At 44.5% G+C, this 16,280-nt stretch overlaps 1 protein-coding gene across 1 annotated transcript in view; it reads left to right on the plus strand.

Moving 5' to 3' along the window:
- LOC137542559 (serine/threonine-protein kinase 4-like) overlaps positions 1–16,280 on the plus strand; it is a 151,094-nt gene that overhangs the window by 41,099 nt on the left and 93,715 nt on the right. Inside the window, exon 3 of the mRNA XM_068264572.1 lies at positions 6,817–6,945. Within this exon, the coding sequence (XP_068120673.1) occupies positions 6,817–6,945 (129 nt within the window). The remainder of the gene's footprint in view (positions 1–6,816; positions 6,946–16,280) is intronic.

Consider the following 16,280-nt stretch of genomic DNA (forward strand, 5'->3'; position numbering starts at 1 on the left):
ACCTGGGGCTCCCCCTTCTACGCTGTCCTTCTAGCCGCGGGAGGGAGCTCTGCTCTGCGCGCCGCTAGTCTGGTCTACTCAAGACCAGACTAGTGGCACGCAGGATCTCCCTCCTGCGACTGGAAGAACAGCGGTGAGTCCCCGCCCACTGCCAGCCGCCGACACTTAAAAATTCCGGAGGGGAGAGCGAAAAAGGGGGACCCAAAGGTGAGGGAAGGGGGGGGGGGAGATGTCCCCTATTCCCCACCACTGTGCCCACCACTCCTCCTTCACTGCGCTGCCTCCTCTCCTGTTTAGGGAATCCCCTAAAGTCCTGGCTACCTATTATGGGGACACCAATAGATCTTGCTACCTATTTTGGGGACACCAATAGATCTTGCTACCTAATTTGGGGACATCTTTACACCTAGCTACTTATTCTGGGGACATCTTTACAGCTGGCTACCTGTTCTGGGGACATCTTTACACCTGGCTACCGATTCTGGGGACATCTATACACCTGGATACCGATTCTGGGGACATCTATACACCTGGCTACCGATTCTGGGGACAACTATACTCATGGCTACTTATCTGGGGACACCTATAGAGCCGGCTACCTATACTGGGGGTACCTATCTTTGTGGAACTGTTGTCAGATTATGTGTATGTTAGGGGAACGGCTGCTGCCAGATTACATGTATTTTGGGAAACCGCTGCAGGATTGTGTATGTTTGGGGAACCACTGCTGCCAGATTACATGTATTACATGTATTTTGGGTGATCCGCTGACAGGTTTCGCGTATTTTGGGGAACTGCTTCCAGATTGTGTATGTTCGGGGAACTGCTGCTGCCAGATTATGTCTATTTTGGGGGAACCACTGCCAAATTACGCGTATTTTTGGTGAAATGCTGTCAGATTACATCTATTTTTGGGCATACACTATGGCAGAGCTCAAACTTCCCCGGCAGACCTTTTACACCACTGCTAAGGTCATGTAAATTTGGCCCCACCCATGACCACGCTTACGTTCTGCATGACCACACCCATTTTTCGGTGCACCGCGATACACTCAGTGCAGCGGTTTTAGAGTCCACTCACCTCTTTTCCCAGGACTAGAACCCTGCTGGGAAGTTAAGTAAAACGTTATGCATATAGCTAAAGATTTGGGTTGGTCAATGGATTAAAATAATTCTGAATAGATGCAAATTTCATGGTTATTTTGGTAAAATGTATGCATCTTGAAAATGGATACATTTGAATTTGCATCAACTCAGAACTGTAGGCATCTCCTTTTCCATTCCTGATCAGATCCAGCTCCCATTAATATCACCAATAATTAGGGATGGTCAATGAGATGCAATTATGAGTTGATGCAGGATTATTCAAATCATATCATATGCAAATATATGCAGCTTGCAAATGGACACATTTAATCGTGCCTTTGCAAGCTGCATATATTTGCATCCAAAATTTGCATAATCCTTCATCAACTCTGAATGATTTGCATTTGCATTGACCATCCCTACCAATAATTCTCTTAGGCCTGGAACCCACTGAAATCCGCAAATGCTAAACGCAACCGCTAGCGTTTTGTATGAGCGGTTTGCAAGCGGATTCATGCTCGTTTTAGGGTGTTTATTTAAAAAGTGTATTTTATCTGTCAGTGGTTGAGTAGCGTTTAGCGATTCGTGTTTTAATCCTGATTGGTCCTCTCAATTAATTTTAATTTTGTTACAGTGTGCTGTAGTTTCAAAACGCTAGCAAAACCGCTCCGTTTAGGTTTTGGTAAGCGATTACGCTAGCGTTTGCATACTTAACATTGAAGCGCTAATGCTTCCAAAATGCTGCATGTTCTGCGTTTGCGTTTTTGGGAAACGCAAACTCTCCTGTGGAAGTTTCCCCATCCATTAACATTAGCTGAGCGTTTTGGCAAAACGCTAGCGTATCGCAGCGCTGCCAAAATGCTCACAAAACCGCTCTTGTGGGTTCCAGCCCTTATAGTTCACCACTACAGTGTATAAGGAAAGAGATAGCTGGGCACTGCTGTACAGCCCATGTAAATGCACCTGGATCAGGTGAAGTGATGCCTCACACGGGCCCAGGCTTTACACAACCTACACATTTCACATTTGCAGGTTTAGCACTTCCTCAGGGAGACCTGTATTTCTACTTATACGTGTGTTAAACCTGTGATCTGGATCTCCTGTTTGCCTTTGACCTCTCCTGGAGTTTGTTGTTGTGTCCGGTTTGTTGTAAGTACAACCCTCAGGAATCCATATAACTGCTTCTATAGTTTTGTACACCGGTGTGAGTCAATCCTTTGGGTGAGAGGTTGGGACTAAGTGTAATACAGACTAGTGATGCATCTGTTGCTCTGGAGTCGGGAGAAGGAATGCTGCATGGAGCATGATAGAGTGGCTTCCGTTGAGTGGGGTGAGGAGGAGAACAATGTGCTCAGGGTCGACGAGTCTGAGTCGGGGCATTTTTTGGGTACCTGGAGAAAATGCACCGACTCCTAATGAATTTAAACTGTAATTAAAATAGAACATTTGATCATATTTTCTATTTCTCATATAATAGTCATCAATAATTTATATATACAGTAATAGCTGTGCTTAGTCCACAAAAGTGAAATAAACCAATCAAAAAATAGTTACTTGTGCTGCTTCAATAAAGCAGTCCCCATATTTTTAAAGTCAGATATACATATCTGATTGTGACTGTACACTATATATGATGTGTACACAGGAATCCTTTATATGTATACTAAATAACATCTAGGGACGCGCAGCCTTTCCTCCCACCTTTTCTTAACTTTGTAACTATGTAACTGTCAGGTTAGCTGCTCCCAGCCCCTCCTCTTGAGTTTCCTGTTTGCATAATTAGTAGCAGATTTGCATATGATTTGCATCTGAATTGAATGCAAAGTGTGCAGAAAATCTATTTAGGTGCTGCACACTGAGCTGGTGGTAATTTCGGATGCAGCCTTAGTGGTATGCGCTGGCGTTCTCCTCGCTAAATAACATCTATGCTGTACGAATAAAGCCTGCTGTGTAGCCGTGTCACTAATAGAGATGGTTAATGAGATGGGAATAATTCTGAGCTGATGCTAGTTTATGCAAATGTATGCACTCCCTTTGCTCATTAAATCAAATAATTTGATATGTTGTTAAAATTTGATTTGGTACGAATTAAAGGGTACCTGAGACAGATGAATAAGAAAAGTTTTATACATACCTGGGGCTTCTTCCAGCCCCCTTCAGGCTAATCCAGTCGCTGTCCTCCTCCACCACCTGGATCTTCTGCTATGAGTCCCGGTAATTCAGCCAGTCAGCGGAGTCCGGCCGCATGCCGCTCCCACAGCCAGGAGCGTTCTGCACCTGCGCAATAGTGCTGCGCAGGTGTAGTTCACTCCTAGTGGCAGTGTGTGCATGCGCACTACGCCCGACTGGATCAAGTACCTGAACCCATAGCAGAAGATCCAGGTGGCGGAGGAGGACGGATAGTGACTGATTAGCCTGAAGGGGGCTGGAGGAAGCCCCAGGTATGTATAAAACTTTAATTTCATCTGTCTCAGGTGTACTTTGTTACACAGTAGTACTATACTCTACATATGCACTCCCCACAGAGCTGCAGGGAATCCACTGAGAATGTTGTGCACATTGAACACAGAGGTGTTGTCGATCTCCCATAACCCTGGTTCAGATTGTGCAGGAAGATTGTGTAATGGAGGAAGAATCTCCTCATTCCCCTGCAGAGTACCTGCACATCATTCTTACATGTACCCACAGTCACATTGCCTAGGGCCTGATAGATGTTCTTTGTGCCTGTCTTCAAGTACTCTTACCAAGGACTAGTTTTAGTCTGAGTAAAAGTATTAGAGGTAGAAGATCAGCCAGCTAGCCAGGTAACTGGTATTGTTTAAAAGGGAATAAATATAGCAGCCTCCTTATCCTTCTCACTTCAGTTGTATTTTAAAATTCCTAAGCGCTGGCAGTTAAGAGATGCATTTCATGTTACATACTTTCAATCAACAAAATTGTAATATAAAAATTAGAGGAATTGAGGAGTCTGAGTCTGTGGAATCCTAACCTGAGGAGTCTGAGTCGGTGGATTTTTGTACCGACTCCACAGCCCTGGTCAGAACCGGTACCGCATATCTTTAGGTGACATCATGGACTAGTGGATCTATGATACTGTATTGGATCATGGTGATTTCCACATAATTTAAACCTAAATTACCGATATTCTACTATTGGATTGTGGCAATTCCGATGATCAAAAAATATCAGTAAATTTTACTGATCTTTTACTATTGCTAAACCTAACCCTATTCTCAAGCGAGCCCTCCCTCTACCAATGTCCAACCCTAACTGATGACCCCCCCCCTTTTATTTAAACTTAACCAACCTCCCCACCCATTCCTTACCCTAACTGAGACCCCCCCCCCATACACACACACACACACACACACACATATACATCTGTGCCACCTTTCCCGCCATATGTGTAAAATATCAGGCGCCACAGAGGTTTGGCGCACCATAAATGTCCATGTTAATTTTGGCTATAAAGAGGAATTTGGGCACTGAAGGTACCTGATAAAATTGTGGCTGCCTGGGCCACCTGCTATACATACTACAGCTACTAATTTTCCTTTATAGCCACAATTAACATGGGCACCCAAACTTCCGTGGCGCATCCCCATTTCCCTTTACACCTTTGGTGTACTTCAGTTTCTGATTGAGATTATATCCATTATTTTCAGCCTCATTTTAAGATTTTTTAAATATATTTCATTGTAAGCACACAAACACTTAAAGGGGGGTTCTGTGGTGGGTGAAAAATAAAAAAAACTCCGACACTTACCTGGGGCTTCTATCGTCGCCCCCCCCCCCCCCCCCCCCCCCGTAGCTGCTATGTCCTGTGCTGATGTCCTACGATCCTCCATTCCCCGCCGCAGGTCAACTCCAATTATTCGTCTTACTAGACTAATAGTGCTCACTGCCGCAGTCTACATAGAGGAATAATTAGACCGGGACCGGCGGCGGGAAACTGAGGATTGTAGGATGTGTAAAGAGACAAAAAGATAGACGGGAGCCCCCAATAGTGTATTACTGTTGATGATTATTGATGTAATAAGCAATTGAGAAATATACTCACAAACATGGGTTGCCGAGGACCAGGAAACCACTATAAGCGCATATGGGGATATTAGACCCGTCCCCACTCAGGTTTAAGAAGTCGCTCTCTGTAGTAGGAAAAAGAGGGGGTGTGCACACCCATCCACCAGGTGGATAACCATGTATAATGACAACAATGTATAATGACAACAGAGGCGCCAACAGAATAAAAAAAGAGAACCGTATTTAAAAACAGTAAAACAAGGGGGTAAGGGTGGACTTACCTCCCCAATATTCAAACATAACCACTGTGGTCAATATGCAAAAAAACATTTAATCTGTACTCCGAGATACACTATCTCGGAGTACAGATTAAATGTTTTTTTGCATATTGACCACAGTGGTTGTGTTTGAATATTGGGGAGGTAAGTCCACCCTTACCCCCTTGTTTTACTGTTTTGAAATACGGTTCTCTTTTTTTATTCTGTTGGCGCCTCTGTTGCCATTATACATTGAGGATTGTAGGAGGAGGGCGCAGGATATGACAGCTGCAGGGGGCTGATAGAAGCCCCAGATAAGTGTCAGGCCCCGTTCACACTGCACGTGTTTCCATCCACATTTCGGGAACGCGTGCAGGAGGCCGACACGCAGGACATCAGAAAGTGAATAGACTGCACTGTCTGATGTTCACATTGCATGCATTAAGGACCAGTGCAATCCGGGAACGCATGATGCACACATTTTTTTCACAAAATGCGTGGCTGACCCATTCACTTCAGTGAACGGGATCAACCACGCAACACATAGAAACGCAGATGGCGTTTGTTCATACGTGTTGCGTTCCGAATGCACAGCCATCCACATTTGCTGATGTGAACGGGGCCTCTTTTTTTTTTTTTGTCTTTTTTTCACCCTCCGCAGAACCCCTTTAAAGTGGATCGCCATCCTACTATACAAGATCCTGCAGCGTTTCTGTAAGAAAAAGTTCTATTTACATGCGTTGTCTTGTCCCACGAGGCCGTCCCGAAGACCCCGCTTTACTCCACTAATGGAGCCTGGCCCCTCCTCCCGTCTCCCCAGAGAAATAAACGCCCGGCTTTTTACTGCAGTAAAGGGGACAGGTGCCGGTAGTGGAGTGACGCGGGGACTTCGTCGAACAAGACCCCACAGGAAAATATAACTTTTTCTTACAGAAAGCCTGCAGGATCTTGTATAGTAGGATGGAGATCTACTTTAAATAATTTCTAAGCTCAGATTGAATCTAAAAGAGGTATGTTGTATTTTTTTTTTTATTTATAGATTTTAAACTGCTGCTTTTCTTTAAAGGAACACAGAGGTGAGAGGTATATGGAGGCTACCATATTTTTTCCTTGTAGTAGTAGTGTCTGAGTTAAAACCCTGGAACAAGCATATGGTTGAGTCAGAGTCCCTGATCTGCTGCATGATTGTTCAGGGTCTATGGTTTAAAAGTATTAAAGACAGGATCAGGAAGACTGCCTGGCAACTGGTATTGTTTAAAAGGAAATAAATATGGCAGCCTCCATATCCCTCTCACCTCGGGTTCCCTTTAAGAACGGGATAGTATTCTAATGTCCTTTCTATAGGAATTCATAGCCAAGGCTCAGACCAAAAATTTCAATATTGTAATATAAATATCGAAGACATGACATAATAAGCATACACATGTTTTATTTCTTTTTTTTCTCTTAGGTCTTATGGCAGCGTGTTTAAAGCCAGCCATAAAGAAACCAGCCAAATTGTGGCTATTAAGCAGATTCCTGTGGAGTCGGACCTGCAAGAAATCATTAAGGAAATCTCCATAATGCAACAATGTGACAGGTAAGTCAGGCATATTATTACATAGATCTATATCTCACAATTTTGTATGCAGTTCCTATGGAAAATATTTAATTATGTGTCGGCATATTATGAATTCTATGGCCCAGGTGACAGGTTTACTTGAAATACCCTCTCCGTGCCTTTTAATAAAGTGTTTCACTTCTCTATCCCCAGCAAAATAGAAACATTGTTTTCTCATGTCCATCAGCTGGGATACCCTCTGAGTGATGGCTCCGCCCATCCTCTGAGGAAACACAAAAAAGAAAGTATAAAAAGCTCCCACCCCCCTCCAACCTCAGTTCATTTGTGTTTCCGTCCGGAAACACACGGAAGAAAGCGGCTCCCATTTTATTATTTTTTTATGGCCCCGCCGGAGGGTGAGAGAGTCATGGAGCGGGGTACCTGGTGGCTGAAGGTGGTCGCAGGACGCGACTTTGGACGCGACATCGGATAGCTGCTGCCGGTACTGCCATTACGCCTGGACACCCACGAGTGGGATTGGGCTGTCCGGCTGCCGCCTTCCTCCTGCGCAAGGCAGTTCTAGGAGTTATGAAGACATCCGGCGGTGACGTCAGTTCCGGAAGTCGTCATAGGAGGCGGGCCGGAAATTGCATTGCGGGCGGCGTAGGGATTTTAAAAGAAACGCCTGGCGTGTGGAGGTGGCAGCATTATGGAGGAATCTTCCGCTGTCCCGGCTGCTGCCTCCACAGCCCTGGATGCATCCATGGCATCTTCCTCATCCAGCGGAGCCGCAGGTCACGCATAGGCTGATGGTGGGGTGAGTGGGGGTCGTTGATCCCTAGGTTCTTTTGATGGATACATGATTATGTTAATCCTAATGAGTCCTCTAGCCTGTGTTGTTATATTTTTCAGGCTAGAGTGGAGTCTGGACCTAGTACAGGTTCAGCAGGGCGACAAAGGTCTTAAAAATGTTGCCAATGTTTTACTAAACTGTCTTCTAGCTATGCAAAAACTTTATGTCAGGCATGTATAGATGCAGTGATTGCTTCTGAGTCATCCTCTATTTTTAAGAGCATTATGAAATCAGTTAAAAGGTATATGAATGATACTTCAGAAAAATTTAAAGAGTCTATTTTACCCTCTACTTCTGCCACTGTGGCTGTTGCGTGGCCTTCTTCTGCAGCAGACACAGCTCCCCCTGCCCCCATTCCAACAATCCCCCCTGTTCCAGTTGCGCCTGCTCCTGACCTGCCGCCAGTATCTTTTCCATTAATTCCTGGACTACTGGGGGAAGAGGTGGAGGAGTAAGAGGAGTTGGAAGGCAGAGAATATGTTTCTGAAATTGAAGAGGGGGAAAATGTTTTTTCAGGGGAAGACTCAGAGGATGATACGAAAAGGGCGTCTAGATTTTTGTGCAGTACAGACGATATTAATGAATTATTGAAGGCGGTCTAAGCCACGGAGCAGATTCCTGAGACACCAAAGGAGTTGTCAGCTCAGGATCTAGTTTATTCAGGTCTTGCCCAACAGTCAGGTCGGGTTTTTCCGTTCCATCAGTCATTTAAAGAAATTATTGGATCACAGTGGAAGGAGCCAGAGAGGAAACTTTTTATTCCAAAGGCAGCAAAAAGGAAATTTCCCTTTTCAGAGTCTGATATCAATCAATTTTTTTAAGTGTCCAAAGTTGGATGCAGCCTTATCAAAGTACTCCAAAGGTTCGGATCTATCTTTTGAGGATGCGGGGGTCCTGAAGGACGCCACGGACAAAAAGATAGATCTCTTAATTAAAAAAGCTTGGGAATCGGCGTCTTTCGCCTTTTTACCAGGTGTTTCGGCTACTTGTATATCCCGCAATTTAAGGGTATGGATGGATAATTTTACTAACCCACATTAAATCAGGTTCAGACTTAAATGATTATGTGAAGTCCTTGCCAGTAGTCCTTAAATCAGTAGCCTTTTTGGCGGATGCATTAGTGGAAATAGTTCGTATTTCAGCTCGAACTACGGCCCTTATTAACACAGCCAGAAGAGCCTTATGGCTAAAAACTTGGGAAGGTGATTTAACTTCCAAAAACAAGTTATCTGGAGACAATCAGATCCGGTAGAATTCATACAGATGCCAGTGTCTGGGGGGCCACAGCAATGGGACATCATGCGTAAGGGAGATGGTCCAGACCAATAGCCAAGAAGTCATCCAATTTCAGAGAATTTCGGGCAGTAAAGGAGGCAATTTTAGCCTTCCAAAACATGATCCTATCCAGACATGTCCTCATTTTTTCAGACAATGTATCAGTAATAGCGTATATCAACAAACAAGGGGGAACCAGATCGATGATACTGGCGCAACTGACGGCAGAAATTCTGGTTTGGGCGGAGGAAAATCTCCTATCATTGGAAGCGGTCCATGTCAAGGGAGTTTTGAACCCGGAGGCGGACTATTTAAGCCGCCACGAAGTGGATCATGCAGAATGGGAATTGGATCCAGGAATTTTTTTCTGGGTCACGGAAAAGTTAGGGAAGCCGGAGATCTCTTCGCCTCCCCAAAAAACGCAAAGCTTCCGCAATTCTTCTCGATCCACGATTGTCCGAATTCTCTGGGATTGGATGCCCTATCAATCCCTTGGACATTCAGCCTAGCTTATGCCTTTCCTCCTCTCAGGTTGCTTCCACAAGTGTTGGAGAAATTACAGAAAGAGAAGGCAAATCTAATTTTGATCGCCCCAGCCTGGCCCAAGCGAGTATGGTTCTCTACTCTCCTCAGTCTCTCGGTTCAACCACCTCTGAGGCTACCAGTCAGACCAGATCTATTGTGGCAGGGTCCATTGTTTCATCCCAGACCGGAGCGATTCAAGCTCTCAGCCTGTATCCTGAAAGGGTAATGTTAAAAAATAAGGGTGTCTCAGAGAAAGTGATTGAAACACTTCTCAAATGCAGGAAGCCAGTTACCCATAAGATTTATAGAAAGACTTGGAAAGTTTATCTGTCTTGGTGTTCCTCCAATAACAGAAATCAGAATGAGATTGGAGGAATTCTAGATTTTTTACAAGAAGGTCTAGAAAAAGAGTTGGCCTTAAACACTTAAAAGGTTCAGTGCTCAGCCTTGTCAATATTACTGGACAGACCTTTGGCACAGGAAAGGTTGTTGAAGGATTTTTTTCGCGCCGTCCAAAATTCCACCCCTGTGAGACAAAAAGTTTTGCCGCAGTGGGATTTATCCCTAGTTTTGAATGTTTTAACTAAAACTCCTTTTGAACCTATTGAAGAAATTGAACTTAAATTTCTTACCTTGAAAGTCGCCTTCTTGGTGGCAATTACGTTGGCCAGACGCCTAGGGGATCTTCAAGCACTCTCAATTAAAGATCCTTTTCTTACTATTTTTCCAGACAAAGTTGTTTTACGTTTAGATCCCAATTACTTACCTAAGGTGTCTTCAGATTTTCATCGTACCCAGAATATTGTTTTACCTTCTTTTTGCAACAATCCTTCCTGTGCGAAAGAGGCTGAATTTCATTGCTTAGATGTTAGGAGAGCAATCCTGGCATATTTAGAGAGGACAAGAGAATTCAGGAAGTCTTCTCATTTATTTCTTCTTTTCTCGGGGAAAAATAAAGGTCAGCAGGCATCTAGACAGACTTTAGCGAGATGGATTTGTGAAAGTATTTCTCTAGCATATAAGGTCTCAGACTCCACTCCACCATCAAGCATCAAGGCTCATTCTACACAATCCTTGTCAACATCTTGGGCAGAGAGAGCTGGGGCCTCGATTCAACAGATATGTCAAGCGGCTACCTGGGCGAGTCCTTTCACTTTTATCAAGCACTACAGAGTGGATGTGCTGTCGCAACAGGATTTTTCATTTGGCAGAAAGGTGCTACAGGCAGTAGACCCTCCCTAGGTGGGTGTTTACTTGTTTATCACTCAGAGGGTATCCCAGCTGATGGACATGAGAAAGCACCTGTTAGTCTTACCGGTAACGGTGTTTCTGTACAGCAGCTGGGATACCGTCTACTACCCTCCCTTGGCCTGTCGCATTTCCTTATACCTGTCTTATGTTTTGAGTGGGTCACTAGGAGGTGCTTCGCTCCTCTTCTCCCGGTGTTTCGGTCTTTTACTTTTTATACACTGAGGTTGGAGGGGGGCGGGAGCTTTTTATACTTTCTTTTTTGTGTTTCCCCAAAGGATGGGCGGAGCCATCACTCAGAGGGTATCCCAGCTGCTGTACAGAAACACCGTTACCGGTAAGACTAACAGGTGTTTTTCTGGCATAAAAAAATTGGAATTACCTGATTTTGCAACTTACTGCCAGCACCCTGTAAGCCACAGTTACACCTACTGGAAAGACCATACTTTTGCTGTCTCACACCTACTTCTTTTTGCGGTTATGTATAGGCGATGGCATAACTTGTACTGCCACAGGCTGACCTGCCCTTCCATGGTGACTTCTGACTTAGCTTGGTTGTCATGCACTTTCTGTCTTTATTGGCCAATGGAGTATGGTCTTCTCTGGACAGCCACTCCCTCACGCCCTTGAGTGGTGCAGGAGGGAGCTGCTGCGATTATATGTGATTGATCCTAGCAAGCGGGTTCAATTGTTATTCAGTTGGCAAGAAAGGAGACACTGCACCGGCCTCAGAGATCACTATTTGCAATGGAGCTGGTGGTCCCTGTTTACTAACCCATCTTTAGATATTGATGCATCTCCAGTATGGATATGTTTAGCATGAGTGATCCTGTACTTATTATTAGGAATGGTCAATGAGATGCAAATAGTTCCGAGGTGATGTAGGACATCTCGTATGCAAATTTATGCAGCTTGAAAATGGACTACTTGAACCCTGCCGAGGTGGAGTTTGATTAGTCCATTTTCAAATTTGCATATACAATTTACATAATCCTGTATAAACTTAGTACTATTTACATCTCAATGACCATTCTTAAAGAGACACTGAAGCGAAAAAAAATTATGATATTATGATTTGTATGTGTAGTACAGCTAAGAAATAAAACATTAAGATCAGATACATCAGTCTAATTGTTTCCAGTACAGGAAGAGTTAAGTAACTCCAGTTGTTATCTCTATGCAAACAAGCCATTAACTCTCCGACTAAGTTTAGTGGTGGAGAGGGCTGTTATCTGACTTTTATTATCTCAACTGTTTTCTTTTCCTCTGCTAGAGGAGAGGTCATTACTTCACAGACTGCTCTGAAAGACTCATTTTGAATGCTGAATGTTGTGTAATCTGCACATATTATAGCATGATGCAATGTTAGAAAAAACACTATATACCTGAAATTAAAAATTGGAGAATATTTTCTTTGCTGCTAATCTTCTAGTAATTATTCATAGTACACAACCAATTCACTATATCATATTTTTTTTTTCGCTTCAGTGTCTCTTTAAGGCTCATACACACATCAGACCATAGTCTTTTGAAAATGAAAGATCACAGACCAATTTTACCCCCTTCCATGTAGTATGAGAGCCATACTCTACACCGTCTATTTTATGGAGCTGAACTCCCCATCAGACAGAAATCTTTGCAAGATGCTGCACACACAGATGCTGTACCGACACAAAAGATCAGTATCTGCAAAAGATCTGTTCCTGCCAAAGATCCGTTCCTGCAAACTGCATTCATAGTCTATATCTGCAGATCCTCATACACACCTTGTTTAACTGACATTCATCTGCAGATCAGACAATCATCTGCAGATCTGAAAATCCATCCTGGTGGATCTGATCTGCAGATGAATGTCTGTTAAACAAGGTGTGTATGGGATCTGCAGATGGCATAGACTATGAATGCATTTTGCAGGAACAGATCTTGTGCAGATACTGATCTGTTGCATGTGTACAGCATCTTTGTGTGCAGCATCTTGCAAAGATTTTATCTGATGGGGAGTTCAGCTCCATAGAATAGACTGTGTAGAGTATGGCTCTCATACTACATGGAAGGGGGTAAAATTGGTCTGTGATCTTTCATTTTCAAAAGACTATGGTCTGATGTGTGTATGTGGCCTTAGTTATATGGTAATACCATAGTAGCTCTCCCATGGGTTCAGTGAAGCATAGTGGGGACTGCTGAAAGATTTATAAATAAGCAGTGGTCTGTTTGCAGACCACTGCTTATTCATAAGCAGTGGTCCCCAAACCCCCCATGCATCCTTTTTTTAATTTTTATTGTGTTTTTTTTATCTTGTTAAAAAAAGGTCTTACTTATGATGTCCCCACTGGAAACTTTTTAGATACCTGTATATAACTTAAAGGACAGCTGAAGTGAGAGGGATAAGGAGGCTGCCATATTTATTTTATTTATAAGCATGTAGCAAATCTAATCAAACACCTGATTTGCATGCTTGTTCAGGGTCTGACCTGTATTAGTCTGTGTTCCCACTTGAGCGGAGGATGGCCATTTTTTTGTTTGTTCTCTGCTCATCGTGTATCCCTGCTCGCTCTGTCTCTAATGTCAGGTCCTGGTTTGATGACTTCATTAAGCCAGGACCTGGAACTTAGCGGCAGTGCGAACAGGGAGGCCGGGAAGAGCGGAGAGGGGTAGAGCTGCTCCATCGCCGGAGCTTGGGAGGTGGGTAAATGCTGCTGGCTATACTGGGGACACCTATCTATACTGGGAAGACCCATGCCTAGCTAATCTATATTGGGGATACCGCTGCCTGGCTATCAAAATCACCCCCCCCCCCTTCCATGTAAAAATGCTCTGGTCCTTAAATGAGGGTTAGGCTGCTAGTCCCCAGGAGGTTAATAAACGAGGTGTATTTCCATTGATCTGCACTTTAGAAAGGTAGTCTGGGTACAAGAAGACTGGCACATTACCCAAACAGCTGATTGGCTGGGAATCCATGCTGCCATGCCATCGGATATACAGCAGATGCACTGCAGCTTTTTTTCCCTCCTTTATTTATCCTGAATTTAAAAACTGTACTATTAAACCAAATGACGAATAATCAAATAAGCTAAAAGTATTCACCAAAACTGAAAGAAAGTCTCCCCAGGGAGTAGTGCAGCCGTGTGCTGGAGTTTATATAAGCCTTTGCTGGAAGTGTCTCTTCATATTTCTGAAGAGCGGTGATGGTTCTGTGGAGAGAAAGCCGCCGGGGCACCAGGGAACTCCAAGTCATTCAATATTTAAGCTGCAATGAATTATTAAGCCTTGACCTTTATATAGTTTCAGTCAGTATTTTCCTCCTCGGTACACTTACGCTGCTCTCTGCTGACTCTGTTTTCATGCAAAGCTCTGTGAGTTTATTTTATCCTCATTTATCAAAGAGTCTTTAATAAGGATTGTTTGTACTGTCTCATGATGACAACATGGGTTACGATCTGCTTCAAAAGATCAGAAGAACAGATAATACTTTAATCTGGTCTGTTACACTTTTTTATTAATGACATCACAATGAATGGAAGTGTACGTATTTAGATAATGTACACAATGTACACCAACACTTTAAAAATCAATAAAGGACAATTGAAGTGAGAGGTATATGGAGGTTGCCATATTTATTTCTTTTTAAAGAGAACCCAAGGTGGGTTTTACAAATCCTAATTGCATACAGAGGCTGGGTCTGCATATAATGCCCAGCCTCTGTTGCTATATTATCTCCCCCCAGGCCCCTCCTGTGCTCTGCTGTGCCCCCCAATGTACACCGCCGCGCTAGCGACAAACAGCGTGTTGCCAGCAGGCTGTTTACATGTGTACTGTCATTCTCGCCGCTCCCCCCCCTCCTCTATTTCGCCTTTCCCCGCCTGCGTCCCTTCCCTCCAATTACTGCCCAGAGAGGGCAGTAATAACCCCCCCCCCCCTCCCCTTGGTGGGCAACTAATAAACCCCACTGGAGGGAACTAAACACCGGCAGTTGCAGATAATGACAGACGGGAAATGCAAAAGAAGATGTGCATGCGCAGTTAAGCACAGTCCATTCAAGTTGTAAAATATTACAGGTTGGAATATTTTATATTACACCGGCAATTTGTGCTGGTTGGCTGAGACTAGAGGTCTGGATCGGGTCAGGTACCCGTGGGTTACCCGAAATGCTGGTCGGGTTCGGGTAACCGTTTTGATTTTTATCGGGTTGTGGTGCGGGTACCAGATTCACCAGAAAGCTGGTTACGGGTCTGAAAAATTAGACCCGCACAGGGCATCAAGTCTGGTTACCGCGAGGTACACGAAATGCGGGTCGGGTTCGGGCACCAGTTTTGATTTAATCGGGTTGCGGGTACCATATTCACCAGAAAGCGAGTTGCCAGTTGGGTGTGGGTAGCAGGGGGGCGGGTCTAAAATATTAGACCCGCGCAGGCCTCTAGTTAAGACTGCTGGTTGGTTGAGTTCAAGATAACCGGGGCTCGACTGTATTCAGAAATACCATGCACTTTAAAACAGTCCTTGCTTAACTACTTGAGCAATTTCCAATTCTGTCGGCATAAAATCCTTATTCCTCCCTACGTCCTCCAGGACGGCCTTCCTGAGATTGTGTAAGTCTCCCCTCCCAAGTCGGAAACACCTGACAAGAATTAAAATAATAATTAGCATAAATCCCACCTCCTCACAATCTCCTCCAGTTTTTTGTTTGTTTCCTGGACTCGTCACGGAAGCACCTATGAAGTTGTTCCTGGTGGTAGGGGAGCCTGTTGGCACCTACTTGTGAAGCCAGGCTTATTGCAAGATTATGGATAGAAGAGCGGTTTAGGTCAGCGCTGGGCGCGATCTAACTGGTGGATGAAGGGGCAGCCATACCTCTATTCACTTGTTGGAGTGAGGAAATCGGAAGATTTTTTCATGGCCACCGCTCGTTCTGTCCAATGGCGGCTGGGTGGACGCTGGATGGCTCTTCTGCATCTTCGTTCCGGAAGTTGGGATTGGAGAAGACGCCGGAAGTGACGCGAAGACGCGACGCATGCCATCTGGCGGAAGTCCGGTCGCGTGTATTTAGCGGCGGTCCCCGAGTGCGCGGGTTGGCTTCTTCCTTTCCGACCTAGCTCAGCACGCTAAGCAGTGGGGACCATGCCGGCATAATCTGATACCGCTGCGGCGGACGCAACAGACCACCCAGCACGCCTGATACACTGCACGGAGGCAGTGTCACTCTGCAGGGGCTATGGAGCAGTCAGGAGAGCCCGCTCCAGAGGCGCAGCAGACATCTTCGTCTGTCACGGGGGAGGCAGGACAGCAGCCGGTAAGACTTGAGCAATTTCCAATTCTGTCGGCATAGAATCCTTATTTCTGGTTGAAGTTAGCTTGGTTGTAATACATTCCCTGCCAACCACTCTACTGTCTGCTTACTAGCTGTGAAGCCCTGTCTACCTGTGGTTACAGAACTGCATATGCTTCTGTTAGTCAGTACAGTACAGTGTGCGGGATC

The sequence above is a fragment of the Hyperolius riggenbachi genome, chromosome 12 (genome assembly GCF_040937935.1).
Source record: "Hyperolius riggenbachi isolate aHypRig1 chromosome 12, aHypRig1.pri, whole genome shotgun sequence".
NCBI classification, from domain to species: Eukaryota; Metazoa; Chordata; class Amphibia; order Anura; family Hyperoliidae; genus Hyperolius; species Hyperolius riggenbachi.